This window comes from Rhipicephalus microplus, chromosome X (genome assembly GCF_043290135.1).
Source record: "Rhipicephalus microplus isolate Deutch F79 chromosome X, USDA_Rmic, whole genome shotgun sequence".
In the NCBI taxonomy this organism is placed as follows: domain Eukaryota; kingdom Metazoa; phylum Arthropoda; class Arachnida; order Ixodida; family Ixodidae; genus Rhipicephalus; species Rhipicephalus microplus.
The window spans coordinates 36,016,285-36,032,615 of NC_134710.1; the positions used below are offsets into that span (position 1 = coordinate 36,016,285).

The 16,331-nt window shown below is 40.9% G+C and overlaps 1 protein-coding gene across 3 annotated transcripts in view; it reads left to right on the forward strand.

The window, feature by feature from the left end:
* LOC119176610 (cyclin-dependent kinase 14) overlaps positions 1-16,331 on the forward strand; it is a 153,372-nt gene that overhangs the window by 99,449 nt on the left and 37,592 nt on the right. For all 3 annotated transcript variants that reach the window (XM_075876211.1, XM_075876212.1, XM_075876213.1), the window contains 7 exons: positions 2,590-2,839; positions 4,329-4,516; positions 7,884-7,975; positions 11,944-12,023; positions 12,158-12,252; positions 12,336-12,398; positions 15,956-16,017. In XM_075876211.1, the coding sequence (XP_075732326.1) occupies positions 2,590-2,839; positions 4,329-4,516; positions 7,884-7,975; positions 11,944-12,023; positions 12,158-12,252; positions 12,336-12,398; positions 15,956-16,017 (830 nt within the window). The remainder of the gene's footprint in view (positions 1-2,589; positions 2,840-4,328; positions 4,517-7,883; positions 7,976-11,943; positions 12,024-12,157; positions 12,253-12,335; positions 12,399-15,955; positions 16,018-16,331) is intronic.

Consider the following 16,331-nt stretch of genomic DNA (forward strand, 5'->3'; position numbering starts at 1 on the left):
TTCTTTATTTTGTTAGATAAAATAAAACCTGAAAATTAAGGTAAAACAATTATGTTAATGATATATTTATCGGGAATACCCACATTTTAGACTTCTTTATAAAAATTGTATCTATTTATTTGCTAATAGAAATAAATTTGATTTTGATCTTGATCCTTATCTTCTTTTACTAATTTACATTTAAATAATCATTCCTCTCCTTTTTATTAACTTAAAATTTTTCACATGGAATGATTTATAAAAATGTTTTAATAAATAATAATTTAATTATAATAATTATAATAAATACCTATATATAAAGATTTTATACAAAGTATACCCATTTCATTAGAAATAACTGCAATAACTAATGTTAATAATTTTATTAACTTCTCATTGAGTGTTTAATAAAAGTAGTCATCTCTTAAACCAAATAAGTTAGTTTTAAGTGAAATCTAGTAACTAAATATCACAAAAGAATGTCATTTTTTAATAACTTGTATAAGTGAAAAAAAAATCCCACAAGTTTTTCCTATCAATTGAATCATTTTATCAGTAATTATAATAACAATAAGTCTTTCATTTTTAAATAAAAAATAAGATTGTCTTTAAACTAAAAAACAAGAATCAATTAATTTTGTTGTAAATTTTTCCTCCTATTTTTATTTTTATGCTAATAAAAAATTGTCTAGGATTAATACCTTATATCTTTACACAATCAAGACATTTAATGTTTACAATGTTTTTGATTTTCTTTTTTGAATACCTATTATCTTATTGACTTTATTTAACAAATTTAATATAATAATAGCTCATCTAGTTCTATTAGGATCACTTATGATACCAAAATTTTTCATGGTACTTATTGAAACTGTAACTTGATTTTTCCAATTATATTATCTGTTCGTTTAACTGCTAAAATAATTAGTGGTCATCTTTTAATTCATTTACTTTTTCAATTTCAATTTTTAGGAAAATATCATTTAGAATAAGAATTTCTGTACTAATAATTCTTTTAATTTTAGAAACAGATGTTGCTTTTATTCAAGCTTTTATGTTTGTAATTTTAATTAGCATGTATGATAGTGAAAGATAATATAAACTTATATTTTAGCCTTTTCACTTAGTTATAAAAAAGACCATGGCCTTTAACAAGATCTGTCTTTGCTCTATTTTTAACTTTAGGTTTTGTAACTTAGGCCATCCTTTACTACAGGGAACGATGGGGAGCAGCCGCACAAGAATTTGGAACCGGCTGAAACTGATGTTCTAACCCCTGTAACTTCCTTATAGCACGTATTCACAAACTTCTTGCGGCAGCATGTTCACATAGCAAAAGTGCATATCCCTTTTCATTAAATTTTTAGGATTTCATGGTTGTTTACTGGCACTTTAACTGTACAGATATTTATTGAAGATGCGTACCACAGCTCATTTGAACTTTGAAAGATTCGCAACATCTGTCAATCTGAAATTTGGTGCTTTTTTATTGTGATGGCAGTTATATGTACACTCCAGGCAGACTTTTGCACTCGCCATGAGGTTCCATGTAAAGTTTGAAGGCAATAGCATTGCATCACTCGTCATATCTTCCATGCATGAAGACAGCCAACGATCGGGACACAAGTAAGACAAAATGCCCCGAACGACCTCTTTTATCACGTGAAAAGCCCATGGAAACGTTTCTGGAGGGTAGGGGGGTCGCTCTGCTTGGCTCCAGCAGAAACTGTGTACCTTGATCAGTAGGGTGCAATTGCGCAAGCCCGATCTTGCCAGGAATTGGCAGACAAATCATACCTTTGTAGGGGCTGTAATCAGCTGACAGGTCATACTTTTGTAGGTGCTGTGTTCTCATGACTTCGTGTTGCATTAAGTTGATAGGAAGCAAAACAGCCGCTCTGCTCATGCAGCGACCCCGTTTGCTTACGCCAACATTTTGTTGAATTATATCATGTCAGATGCTGAAGTAGTGGGCAACCAGTGTTACTTCAGACAATGCTACAGTTTCTTGCTATTGCATTCATATCTTTGCCTGTGTGGCGAAACTGTCACTATTTTTTTTTTATTCCCCCCATATTTCTCATTGAGAAGTTAGTTTCTTTGATTTATTGATGGATTTATATTTGCTGAGCTTGTTGTGTGCGTGGTTAACAAACAAACAAAAGAAGTAATCATGGGTATGTGGACTTTTAAAAAGATGCATTTTATTGTGACTTCAGGTTTGAATTCAGACAGAATGATGACTAGTATTCAATTTGCATTTGTTGAAACACTGTACATTTCATGCTTGGTGTTAGTTATAGCTGTACTGTCTGCCAGGTAATATTCTTAGCTCTTTACCTTATTGCTTAGTACTTTACCATATTTCTGAAAATCAATTTCATAAATGGTCTCGTGGCCCTGTTTTCAATGGGTCATCTTTTCTGTTCCTATAATTTGTCCCGTAGGAAAGCATTAATAATTTATTAAAATCTTGTTGTCTTTAGAAAAAAAGACTGAACAGTCTTTCTGTGGTATCTTCTCTGTATGTTTCGAAAGACATACCCACTGCTTTTCTTTTTTTATTAGCTCTTAGCTGATTATATCTAAACCAGTTTCTATTGTTTGCAGAATGTTGCCGTGACACGCGTGACAATGAATGGCTTCGAGAAGAGTGAAAGTGTGGAGGATGGGGCTCTGGACAATGCACGCAGCTCGACACCAAACAGCAATGTAGCTGGCCGGGAGCCTAATGGCAACTTGAGCCCAGTTTGTGAGGATAAGCTTCACTCTGACCCCCCTGCACCCTTGCCACCACCTCGAACGTCCTCATCGCACAGCTACCTCAACAAAGTCTGCAAAATGGCTGCTCGATCCGAAGGTGTGTGGTAGAAATCGGTCTACATCAAGTCATCTGAAAGGATTGCGTGCAAAGAAGCTGTTTGCCATTTTTGTGAACTGTCTGTTGTATTGCCCTGTCGTGCATACAAACATTGCAAGAACTATACATGTGCCGTTTACACATGGTTCTGCTTTCCTGACTTGCCCGCTCAAATGGAATCATGTTTGGAAGGTCAAGAACTGTGTGTGATTTGAAATGGTATTTCTCAAGGGTGCTGTCACAAATGCATGTCTTCACCACAACAGTCAGGGTCCTTTATATCCAATGTACTAGCAATATGAACCTTTGTCATTTTAGGCTACTATTTGCTTCTAAGCACACCCCAATCGTTTTTATCATAGTAGCTTCTTTGAGCTTTGTCATTTTGCTATTTCAGCGCAAAGCTCTCACAGCAGAAATTTTTCTATACATATATCCTCACAGTTAAAAAAACTAGTTTCATTCCATTCATTGGAGAGGGTCAGATTTGTGCTTCATCTTGGGCATTGGTTGTTCTGCCTTAGATATTCTTTACACCTGGTTTTGCAGTATTGTCGTGTAGCACCATCACGGATTGCCTGATACATGTAAGTAGCAACGTAACTCTTGTGCTGCTTATAAGATATCCTGAAGCACAGTTGCAAATAGAACATTTCCCCACTACGAGAATGGCATATTTGTGTGAGCAAATGTTCTCTCTTTTACTTTAGGTAATACTCTGTCATCGAATCGAGTGCGAGTATTTAAGCTGATCTCTTTTGTGCAGTTACAATTGGCATAAGGATGCACTGACTGGTGCATAAGATGAGAACGAATATATTTATCACAACTGGGACATGATTGTACTGTCGGCCGTAAAAGTTAGCGGGATGTTCAGCGCGTGGTGGAGTAGGAAAAAACTGCATTGCTGCACTACCTCCTACCATGATGCAGTGTTTTGTTGAGGCTATTGGCTGCAGCTGCAGTGTTCAGCAATGGCACGTTTAAACAGCGTGCCATTGCCAGATTCATATTTCAGTAAAAATTTTGGAACTCACTAAGACTCACTCATGAGATATACCTTGCGGTTTAAAGTCGCTGAGACTCGCCTAAATTTTACTGAACTGGTCATGCTCGGACTCATTCTCGCAAACATTTTCTTGAACCAGACTCAGTCTGACTCAAACTCGCCAAAATATTACTCTTTGAGGCTCACTCGGACTCTGACTCGTGGCCTGATCTGAGTCTGAGCGAGTCCGAGTGAGTTTGCTGACTTATGACCGGATCTAACCGTGGAGGCCACACCCGATAGCCTCGACACCACGCTGTGTCATGGTAGGTAGCACAGCAATGCAGTTTTCCCCCTCCTCGTCATGCGCTGCAGATGCCGCTAAGTTTTGCAGCCGACAATACAAACTGTAGAGCGCATGACCTGTTCAGTATAAACAACAGCAGCCCATCATAGCATTTTTTCACCTGTAGCGTACTTCAGAAATGACCGCTGTTGCAGCTTCATCAGGCAGAAGTGGAGGCCACTGGCCACGGCCTGCTCCACACAGCAGCAGCTTTGATGAGTGCACGTCTATGGAGTACCAACAGATGGCAACTGCCCGGAAACCTGCACGACCAAAATCTGAAATCTTCTTCTCTCAAGAGAAGGGATCCAAAGCGCACCGGTGCCCCTCCATGACTTTTGAGGTCGGTGACTACTAGTTACCTCTCTTTCGAGTCATCATCGCAATGTCATGCAAAATACAAAGAGCTTGCTCTGCATTGGAATTATTTTTTAGGAGTGGTTAAAATATATATGTCCTGGAATACTCCAGATTCTCTTGTATCTTGTGATAGTACGTAGGTCATAAAACACTGCTTGAATAATTTGTATAACTTGAACTTCAATTACAAGAGTTACCAAGATTTCACAGTAGCCCATGATAGATTCAGCATCGTTAGACTTGTGCTTAACAATGGCTGCTAGATAGCATGGCTATGCGCTACCTTGCAGGTAATATATGGTGGGTGTCAGCAGCTGCACAATGTCACGCAGCTGTGCTATCTTGTAGGTAATCTGTGGTGGGTGCCAATTGTGTATGAGCCAAGATAGCAGTGGACTCCAGTCTTTGATAAGACCACAACCGCTTGTTGCACGTGATGGGTGCACATGAGTTGAAGGCATTTGCACGTAAAAGAGTGCTGACACGATTTCGAGGTACCCTAAAAGGGACATTTTTCGCTTCTATGGTACTATCAATGCTTTCCGCACACTGGAGACAAAAACAAGTAGTATAAGATATTTTACTTTGCATTTAAAGGGACACTAATGGCAAATATTAAGTCAATGGTGATTGTTGGAATAGCGGTCCACAAACCTCGTAGTGCTACTTTCTTGCGAAGGAAGTGCTTATTTTAAAATAAAATGGCCTTTTAATGGTCCGCACGGCCTTGGTACACTTTATAATCACCCGCCTGAACAGGCCTTCTAATGTAGCAGTTGCCTTGACCAACGTTTCCTGCCTTTACTGTACAGCCCCCGACAAGTAGCAGCAGACCGCTGCTCGGAAGGGCACATTGGAAGCTTCTTACCGAAGTTTCAGTTGATTATGTAATACTCCACACGAAAGGGCAATGAGCGCACATGCAGGTTTTTTGGCTGTTTTGCACACTGGTGCAAGAGGCATGCCACTCCGCCACTTCAAGTGTAGGGGGCTCATTTTGTGGCGTCCAGAGGACAGTCATGTTGGTGTCTTTGTTGCAGCTCACGCGATATACACTATTTGGGCGTCTGGCAACATTACATGCACGCAGTATTTTGTCTGAATTTCCATCGCAGCGACTTTCATGAGCATGCAAAGCATATGCAGCAGTATGCGATACCGAAACTACTATCGACTAGTGACTGCACGAGCAAAGTGCAGTTAGGCAGAAGCGGATCTTTTGCACCTCTCGCACTGTTCCCCATGGTAATACCAAGCTGTTCTTTTTTTCATGAATCAAACACAAACAAATAAACATTTTAATACATGGTAATGCATGAAAGGTTCTTTTTGTATTGCAACTGCTTTGATTTTAGTGATTAATTGTACTCTAACCTGTCTGGGCTCTAGCACCCTTCTATCCCACCAGGATCTTGATGGTCCTTGTATTACAATTGTTGATAAATAGATGTTTTCCTAAAATAGTCAAGGTAGTAGTAGTTAAGGAGACAAGGCAGCCAGGGAAATTGATTTGCTCATTAGTGCATCAAATTCCGTAAAATTTAGCATGAGTATATGATACTTTATGCTCATTGCAATTGCAGAAAAACTAATTGCAGAATTAGGGTTTGCAGAAATTCGCCTTTGTCTTCAGCGCCTTCGTGATATCTGTGTACACGTGCACACTATTATCGTACCAATTGCTAGCCTTCTTTTGCTTCTCGGAAGAGGCCTACACTGTCGCTAGGAAAGCCAAAGTGCGCATGCCTTACGGAAGTGCACATGCCCTCCGGGTCCTGTCTTTATTTGCATCTATCTGGAGTTTTTGCTCATGGCCAACTCTGCTTTTTTTGCTCTTAACCAAGGACGATGTCACTGACACCAGAATTTTTCTGAAACAAGCTCTTTGTCATGTTGAAAGGCAGTATTGATAAATTAACATATAATTTACCACCTGATGGCAGATAACTAATTCTCTCTTAGGATGAGTATACTAAACATGCGTAATGTGTCATGTCACTAATGTAGTAGTGTTGTGCAGTGCATGAATTTTCTGTATATTGTTTTGAAGAATTCATGAACAGGTGGTGTGCTGGAGCTGACAACCAAGGATGTTGCTGCCTTGAGTTGGTTTTGTTGAAACTTCGGCTTCAGCATACCGAGTGCTTATAAATTTTTCGTCACAAACTTCGATCTTTTCCTGCCTCCCGCTTTTTTTTTTCTGTATATTGTTTGCTGGACAAACAACTTACTTTTTCATCTGTAGGCAGTAAAAAAAAATTCTTGCGAAAGTTAGTAGTGTACTATTTGTGTTTGAAGATATTCCAAAAATATTGGACTCACAATTGATTTTTGTTGTTTGAGGTCCCTTTATTCTTGAAAATTTGATATTTCCACATGACTAATAATAGCCATCATAATTGATGTGATCTAATAAAGTATTGTAGCTTTGAGGCTAGCTGAGGAAACACAGCGCAACAAAAGAATGAGGACGAAGGAAGACAGTGCACAGAACGAGCACTAAACTTACAACTAAACTTTACTGTGCCAACCATTCTCTTTTACAGCGTACAATACCATGCCACTTTTCTAGCCAAACCTGCCATGTCAGTAAGCAATCTACATTTTCATTGAAGGACATCGCGTGTACTTTAAAACCATGATAAAAAGCAAAGAAAGTAAAACTAATTTCTTGATAGAAAGCTATCCATACTTTTAGGGAAATTTATTGCATCTACTTCTTTAAAACCATGCGTGCACAACTCATACGCTCATGTAAAAGACGAAGAAGTGGAAAGAGGTCAACAAAATTTAAAGCAGCAGCGATAACTCAACAAGCCAACCTTCATGCTTTAAAGTTTGTTGACATCTGTTTCCACTTTCTTGCCATTTACATGAGTGTGCAAGTTGCGCACACATGGTTTTAAAGAAGCACACTTGATGTCGTTTTGCAAAAATGTCGAATTCTGTCTGACGTAGCAGGTTTGACTGGAAAGGCTGCATGGTATTGTATATGCTATAAAAGCGAATAGTTGTCACAGTAAAGTTCAGCTGTAGATTGAGCACTTGGCCTGTGCAGTGTGTTCCTTTGTCCTCGTCATTTTATTGTGCTTGTTCCCCCAGCCAAGTATGTACCAACTTGCCCAAATCAAAGGTTCTGGCTAGAAATAATTTTTATGCAGTATGACCATGGCAAAATTTTAGCGTAAGAGGAGGGATTCTTCACAAAAGTTTTTCATGGGTCCTTTTTCCATTTCATTCCTTGCTGATAATTTGTAGGATAGGCTTCTTAATTGAATGGGAGGCATTAGTCTTTCTGGGCTGCCTTGAGACTCTACTTGTCTTATTCTCCATGTCATTTCAAAACGTAGGGAAACATGACCTTTGGTAGGATAGAGGCCTATGTACGACTAGAACAACTAGGAGAAGGTTCTTATGCGACAGTCTACAGGGGTTATAGCAAGTAAGTACTCTGCTGCCTTCGTTTCCTTCAGTCTTTCCCCTTTATGTTAGTTCAAAATGCATGAAAAAAAAAAAAGAAAAGATTTTGTAAGATATTTTATTTTGCTTTGTATGACAGCATGCAAGTTTCTCAGTGTTGATTATAAATGGCATCTATACATACGTAAACTTATCTTGAATGCATTGGAGTATTGTAGGTTGCAGACACTAAAGCAGTGTCACCAAGTTACTCTAGAGCACTAGCTACTTTGTGAATCATTGATGACAACTTCTTTATTATCTATAACCACCTTCTGTATTTAAAAAAAAAAATATTTGATTAGATTCACCAGGGCTTGACTTAAATGCATTGCGATAACTGTTCCCATATCCGAAACAGCTTGTTAGCTCGGCTAAAAAATTTGCAGAAAAGTCTTGCTGAACATACATAAGAATTACTGTACTCAGCATCAACATGCAGAAAAGTTTTTGTTATATACATGCACAACAGTACCGTTATTGCATACTCTCCTGACCTCTGGACTAAACCAGCAGCTAGTGCCACTTATTGCGTGCCCTGATTATCAGGAATGAAGACAGTTTCAACTCTGTACTTGATTGTGCTAATCTCTTAACCAATACACTTCCACAAATTGTATGTTTAAAAATTGTATGTTTGAAATCTACACACAAATGCGCATTAACTCAGCAAGCTTCATATTAGTCGATAAAAAAAATTAAAAAAAGAAATTCAGGACCCATGTTTTCCACTTTCATGATGGCAGAACAGTGCGAATCGAAACTTGATGTTGTCTACGATCTGCCAATACTAGACAATTTCCAACATCGAATTGAATATTGTCTATTTTCTAAACATGAATATATTTTGAATAGCTTATGTATAACTTTAAAATGAGAACTACACCTAAATGATGCACATAATTAGGGCAGAAGTGCAATAAATTTTATTTCTGCAAGCATAGTGTTGGTATAAAGCATGAGCGCTTTTGTATTGCAGCAGCGAAACTTCGAGTACATGCATGTGAAAAAACTGCTTTTTTTTCCTGGTGCTCCCATTATGCTTGTAGTGCTAAAACAGTGAATACTAGGATGTGATTTTTTTATTTATTGTAAGATTAGCTGTGTAATGTCCAAAGGATGTCAGAAAAGTATTCAATATACGATTCAATTTGCTGTTGACACCATTGGATTGGTATTTTGATATGGTTTCAAAAGTGGCACTGTAGTAGACTCTCAGTAAACGAAAGTCTGTTAAGCGTTACTGCTGCTTAAAAGGAACAGCTGCCTCCAGCACGATTGGTTTTATACTTGGATTCTCCACTCTTATTTATCTCTCAGTGAAGGGAACTCCTGTTTAACGGAACACATTTACCTGGCCTCTTCAGGTTCCGTTAACGAGAGTCTACTGTATTTACACACCCATACTACTGCCTTCCATCTTCATAATTGCTGCTGTGTGCTCCTGATAGTGTGCGATCATGGCCTTATTAACTGCTTTATAGCATATTAGGGGCTTTTAACTTGTACACTTTTTTATGTTACCGTACTACTGTATGCCAGAATAAATCTGCACATGCGCTGGACCTTACAGAATGTACAGTCGAAACCCGCAATAACAAAACCTCGCGAGTACAAAATCCCCGCGGCAACGAAAGATTTCCGGATCCCCGGCGAACGTTCATAGAAGCCCATGTATTATGTATCTCATGGCAACGAAATATTTTTGGACAGCGATCCCGCACTAACGAATTTTCTACCATGGTGCGGGCCTTATTTTAACCTCTCGCCGATGGTAACTGCCGAAAATATGCTCGTATGTGTGTTATTCGCACTCAAAATTGGTAAACGTCTGCTTTTGCTGCGCTAGCGTGGGTACCGCCATTTTTGTTTACTTAAAGCGATGATGGGGTCTTTGTCCGGCAACATGCCTAGCCACACTGCAGCAGGCGATGGCAAATGATCATGCTGGAGTGCAGATGGCGCCGTTGGACGAGCTCAACAGGCCGAAGCAACACCAACAGTTGGAATCAATCAAAACGACCTCTGCGAAATCGAGATGAAGTTACAATGGCGCCTGAGAAAAGCTTGACGCCGGAAGTGCATTCTCCGTTGATCGCGGAAAAAGAAAAGAACAGCAACAATATCATCATCATGTTAAGCAGCCTTGCAGCGACACCGTTAGGTGGCGACACAATCCCATCCTGCATTGCTTCCGTCATTTCGTCACTTCTGTAGCCTTACACACGTACTGTAAAACATCTTAGAACAAAGAAGTACTGGACCAGTACGAGCCCTGCGACGTATACAGCGCGGACGAGACGGAGCTGTTCTTTCAGATGCTCCTGTCAAAGACCCTGGACTTGAAAGGCCAGAAGTGTCACGGGGGCAAGCACAGCAAGCAACGCGTTACTATTTTGTTGTGCTGTAATATGGACGGCACAGACAAGCGACCACTCCTAGTCATCGGCCCGAGTGAGAAGCCCCGCTGTTTCTAAGGAAACCGCCGCTTGCTGCCCGTTCAGTACACCGCAAACAAGAAGGCGTGGATGTCTCGAGCTCTTTTTTCCAGCTGGGTCAAGGCATTCAACGCCGACATGCACAAGGCAGGCAGGTCGGTGCCCCTTTTTTTATACAATTGTAGCGCCCACCACATTGACGAGACGGAGCTCACAAACGTGCGCTTGGCTTTTTCCCCACCGAACTGCGCTTCCGTTCTGCAGCCGCTCGACCAAGGCGTACTTCGGAGCGTCAAGTGCACCTTCAGGGAGAGTTTGATCCAGCGTCTGCTACTCAACCTCCGCGTCCCAACACAAGCGTCCCAACGACGTCAACTTGTGCATGGCTTTCGAGATGGTGGCTGCCGCATGGGTTGCAACATCCCCGTTGCTGATTGAGAACTGCTTGAAGCACGCGGGCTTCACCACCACCGTGCAAGCATCACGCACGGATTGCGCTTCGGCCTCACCAGACGAAGATTTGGACGAAGGCGCACTTGACGGCGAGAGTGGTGGCAGAGCAGTGCCTCTATCCATCAGTGCAGTGCCTCTAACCAAGAAGAGACGCACGCGGAGAAACCCAACCCGCGGGTTGTTATGGATGCGCTGGACACCCTTCGCTCTTTCTTCGGCGCAGATGACGACGACGTAGCAATGGACCACCTTTTCCAGTGCGAAGGGAGAGCTTTGAAGTTGTCGCATGGCAAGGATCGCCTGAGTAAGTTGACCGACTTCTGGCAATAAATTTTTGTTCTGCTGGCCGTATCACTGTTTTTATTTCTCATACTTGCGGCAACAAAATTCTCGCGAAAACGAAATTTTTTTGTTTCCCGGCGATTTCGTTATTGCGGGTTTCGACTGCAGATGAACTTTTTTGCGGAACATAAATTACTAGCCAGATAGACTATATGGTTATTGCAAACCACCTTCATTTGTGGCTATGCACAATATCTGTTTTGCGTAAACACCAGCGGCTAAGTTGAAAAAAAAGCTTGAGTGTGAATTGTTATCGCCTTATTTCAGCCGGCTTACTGAAGCTAGAGTGACCTAGGATGCCAATGCCGTTAATCTGAAAGGCCTAAGCCCCCCTGACAGGCTTGATATGTAGCGCTTTCTCATGGGGTCAAGGGGAAGTAGGCAAGCACAAAATTGTTATTGTGGAAACATCGTGCATTTTACTTGTGTAAATGCCTTGCAGCTAAATATTTTCAAATTTCCCTCATAAACACTACATCATAAGAAATGTGTACCTGACTGTGGTTGCACGATGCGACAAAAGATGGTGACACTATCATCTGATAATCCGGTATTTTTTATTACCTTTGCATATACCGGGGTATTGTACACACTATAAACCTTTCTTATTATTTTGCCACAGTGGTGATTTGATCTTGTCCTAGTTAAATATAGTTTAAAGGCAGTTATCATTGCCATTATTCTTCCATGGATGTTGAAAATTTGTTTTTGCTTGCAGTCTCATGAGCAAAGTAGTTGCTCTCAAGGAAATCCGGCTGCAGCCTGAAGAAGGCACACCATTCACAGCAATCAGAGAAGGTGAGCCTCTCTTTGTTTTTACCAGCACCTTGTCCATTCCTGGCGCTTCCCCATGCCCGATCAATGATCAGTGGGACTATGAAAGTTGAATTGTGTATTTACTTCTTTTCTTACGATAATTGAATTTTTTACAGCATCATTGCTGCGGGGTCTCAAGCATGCAAATATAGTGACCCTTCATGACATCATCCACACTAAAGACACACTGACATTTGTATTTGAATATGTGGTAAGTGTGACAGCTTTACTGATTATTTGTTTTTTGTTTTTTCAGCATAGCTAACCTAAGCTTTTTTTTTTTTTTTCCTTTAGCACACAGACCTTAGCCAGTACCTTGAGAAGCACCCCGGTGGCCTCAACCCCAAGAATGTCAAGGTGGTACTCGTTTATTTGTTGGCCTATATTATAACAGATGGCCCTTAATTTTCTAATAAATTTGACTGTATTTTGCCATAGTCATGCTTCTGAGATGGTTTTATAAAAAGAAAATGTGGTTAAACCAACTATATTTTCATAAACCCATCTTTTATTACATTTTTGTCTCCGAGCTATCTCCAAGTTATCTCCAAGTTTATTGTCTCCAAGCTGTCTCAATACAACCTACCATAAAATTCCAAGCAAGCGCCCTCCCCCTCTAATGACGTCGAAATTGCCGCAAGAAGGGGGGCGCTATCTTGGAACGGCACCAAAATTGAAGGTGGCAGCAAAATTTTCGCACCAAAAAGAAAACTCCACATGGATTAAACTTTTATTACGCGGAAATTTATTTAGACCCAGGATTTGTTGTAGCTTTTAATGCTTTCAAATCCGTCAAAAGACTCTTTCGATGTCAGTTGCAAAAAAACCGGTCGCAGCATTCCGCTTGAAGTCCGCCGCGGTATTCTGGCATTACAGCTCCAACATCAACCAGTCCACTGTGCAGGTCGCTGTCTCCCGAGCCATCGAGCGCATTACTGACGTTGCATCCTTTGAAGGACCGTGCCACTGTCTCCTCTTATACAGCAGCCCATGCCTTGGCAACTAAATCGAGCAACATGTTGCCGCAATGGCTTCTTCGAGTTTCCTTTCAGTGTTCGTGCTTCCTCATGCATATACTGCTCCCACAAACGCTGCAAGGTGGACTTGAACGGCTTATTCCAATACACGTCGGCAGGCTGCAGGATGCTCGTGCCCTCCGCAGGCACGTAAAGCATGCCGGTGTCGTACTAATAGAAGACATTTGTGGCAGCTTGTGTCTTGTGCATGAGCGCCTGGTCCAACACTAGCAAGAGTCGCACATCGTCGACGTTTGGGCGCCAGACTCTCGACAGCCATTTTTGCATTTTCTTGATGTCATCCAGCCATTTTTCGTGACGGTGAGATGAATATTTGCTACAAATGGGGAAAAAAAGTCACAGCTTTGCCACTAAGATGAAGCAACGAACGCAATAGCAACAAATTGGAAGGTCACGTGCAGAATGGCAAGCAGATCAAAATGTGCCTCGTATTTCTCACGTACAAATGACGTACGAAATGTACTCACAGGTACAGATGAACACGAGTAAGCGTCTCAGTTGTTACTTTGCTGTGTCTGAAAAGCGCGCCTTTTTCGCAAACGAAAACTGTGCAACGATTGCAATGACCTTTGTGCGCCCAGTAACTACAACAGAATCGTTTCAATGAAAGCCCAAGACCAGCCAAGACGTACGATCCTCCCCATCGCGAGATAAGGGCGCGCAAGTGAGTGTCACCCCCCTCCTCTCTGCGACGCAAAGTATGCTTGAGAGATGAGAGTGTGTGCCCCGTTTTGACACTGTGGTGACACGCGCTCATTGCTCCATCTTGCTGGTAATGCTGAAAACATGATAGTTCCCCCCAATATGCTCGAGAACAGTAGTAAGTGGTAGATATAGATAGCTTGCCATTTGAACATTGAAGGAGGTGCTCCTTCGCGGCTCAGTGGTTAACGCCTTGCACTCACGATTCAGAGGTCCCAAGTTTGTTTCAGCGCACTGGAGTCTTTTTTTTAATTATTTTTCTTTCTTGTGTTTACATATATACTGACACGTATACATATACGGTGAGTATATGTATTAAATAAAATGTCCATATAACTGCTGTCACAATAAAAAGTCAGCATTGCAATAAAACAAACTCGGGGATGAGGGACTCGGTGACAATGTGACCTCTCGTCCCTATCAAAGAATTAAAATTATTTTCACGTAGTAAGCAAAGGCTGGCAAAGGCCCTGGCTGGAATTTTTCCGCTTTGCTCCTTGAAGATAATGAAGGCCAGGTGCTTGTGGCTGGTGGCGCAAGCAGCTAGGCAAAGCGTAAAGCCTCACCGTGCACACCAAGTGTTCGCAATCCGTATGGTGCTTTCGCCGACCACACTATTCTTCCTGTTGGTGGGATTGTCTATTCGCACCATCGTCTGATCCATGTCAGCCATGTTATATAAGATGTAGTTGTTGTGCCGTCGTAGCAAGTTCACGCAAGATCGAAATGCACTTTCTGCCTCCGAAAGTTCCTAGAGTGTCTTCTGGCTCTCAATCGTAGCGCAGCGCATTGCAATGCATAACCTCGATTTCCAGCAATTTATGTAATGGCTGGAGGCTACGAAGTTTCCCAACTGCATGCTGTTGGCAATTTTGACAGCCTCTTCGGAAAAAATTCGGTTGCTAATGGCACGTCCTGCACTTTCCCGCTCAGGGTACTTGAAGAGCGCATCGTCGACGTGTTCGCGGAACACTCGTGTGGTGTTACTGAGCTTCAGTCGAAGTTTTGCTGTCTCGTACTTTAGTTGCAGCAAAGTATCGAAATTCTTCTTCCATTCCTGTATCCCCACTCGGACGAGCTTGAAGTGTTGAGGCGTCTGGTGCACGTTCTTTCCGTTTTCTCGATGCCATCGAATAACCTCGATTTTCTTCGCCGTTGTGTAGGACTGCACAGGCATAGCTGACCTCTCACCGCAAACGCAAAGCAACAAATGATGCGGCGATTTCCGACAATTTCTAACAACTCGAAATTCATCCCCAAGGTGTCACATTGTAAATGTACTAAAAAATTGTTCTAATACTCAAAGACTCTCAGAACTTGGGTTCTTAAGGGAATCATTGGTGCAGGATTCTGTAGCATAAAACAGGTTGAAAAAAATATGATGGGGTGGGAAGACGAAGGGGGCACGCTTTCTTGGAGCTTATATTAAATCTTCCGAATAGGGGAAAGTGGCATTTGCTCGGTATCTTACAGTAGTTTGAAGGGCATATGCCTTGCAAACTCTTGAACTTACAGGTGAAAACAATGTCTCATTTTTCTTAGTGTTGACCATATGAAGTAAACGTATAATGAAGCCAAAGATAGCACAAGGGTAATATCTTTCTATAGTTGTAGAAAATAAGGCAAAAGGAAATGAATGGGGATAAATAACAACTTGTTACCTATAGGAGCCAAACCACATGACCACAGGTCTAGGTTGCTGATGTTTTAGGTCATATTTTTAACTTTCACTACAATGTTTCTATTGATATCTATGAGTTAATTGAAAGAATAATTGAAGAGTTTATTGAAGGTAGTAAATAAATACTTGTGTCAACACACGCATGCATGCATGTAAGAGAGTAGGGGTGAAGTAATTGAAGTAGAGACATCAACATTTCTCCCCTGCATGATTCAGATTCGCTGTAGACTTGTTGCAGGCCTCACAGCTTGAAAACACTATGTGATGGTGCAGTTTGCCCACAAAGCTAAACAGCTTTTCAGAATAGCATCTGAGTACTACACAATTAGCAGGAGTTTCCACTTCTGCTAAAATTCCACTTACTAAAAACTGTAACATGCCTGAATGTTATTTTATTTTCATTGTTCCTGAAAGCTGTTAAGAACCTTAACAAAAGTGTATCATCGTGCGTGTGCTCCTAGCTGTTTCTCATGGCTCATTACAATTTCTTTCAGCTTTTTCTATTCCAGCTTTTACGTGGTTTGTCATACTGTCATGAACGAGTCATTCTTCACAGGTACAAGACCTTTCTACTTGTTTAGATTTAGTCATAGCCTTTTTTTTTTTTGTGGGGTAAATCAAAACAGGGTCATTCCACGTAAAATTGAACAAAGCATGGCTGGTTGACCTCTTAAATTTCTTTCAAAATTTTATATATTGTTGCTTTATCAGTAGAGAAAAAAGATCCGCAATTGGTTTGCTGTAAAAAATTTTTTCGAAGCACAGTAAATGAATAATGACGAAGAAGTGGAGTGCCATGCTTACCTGCTGTGGTTTTTTTATGTTTCGTTTTTGTTTTTAATTTGACGATGAATTACACAACATATGTTA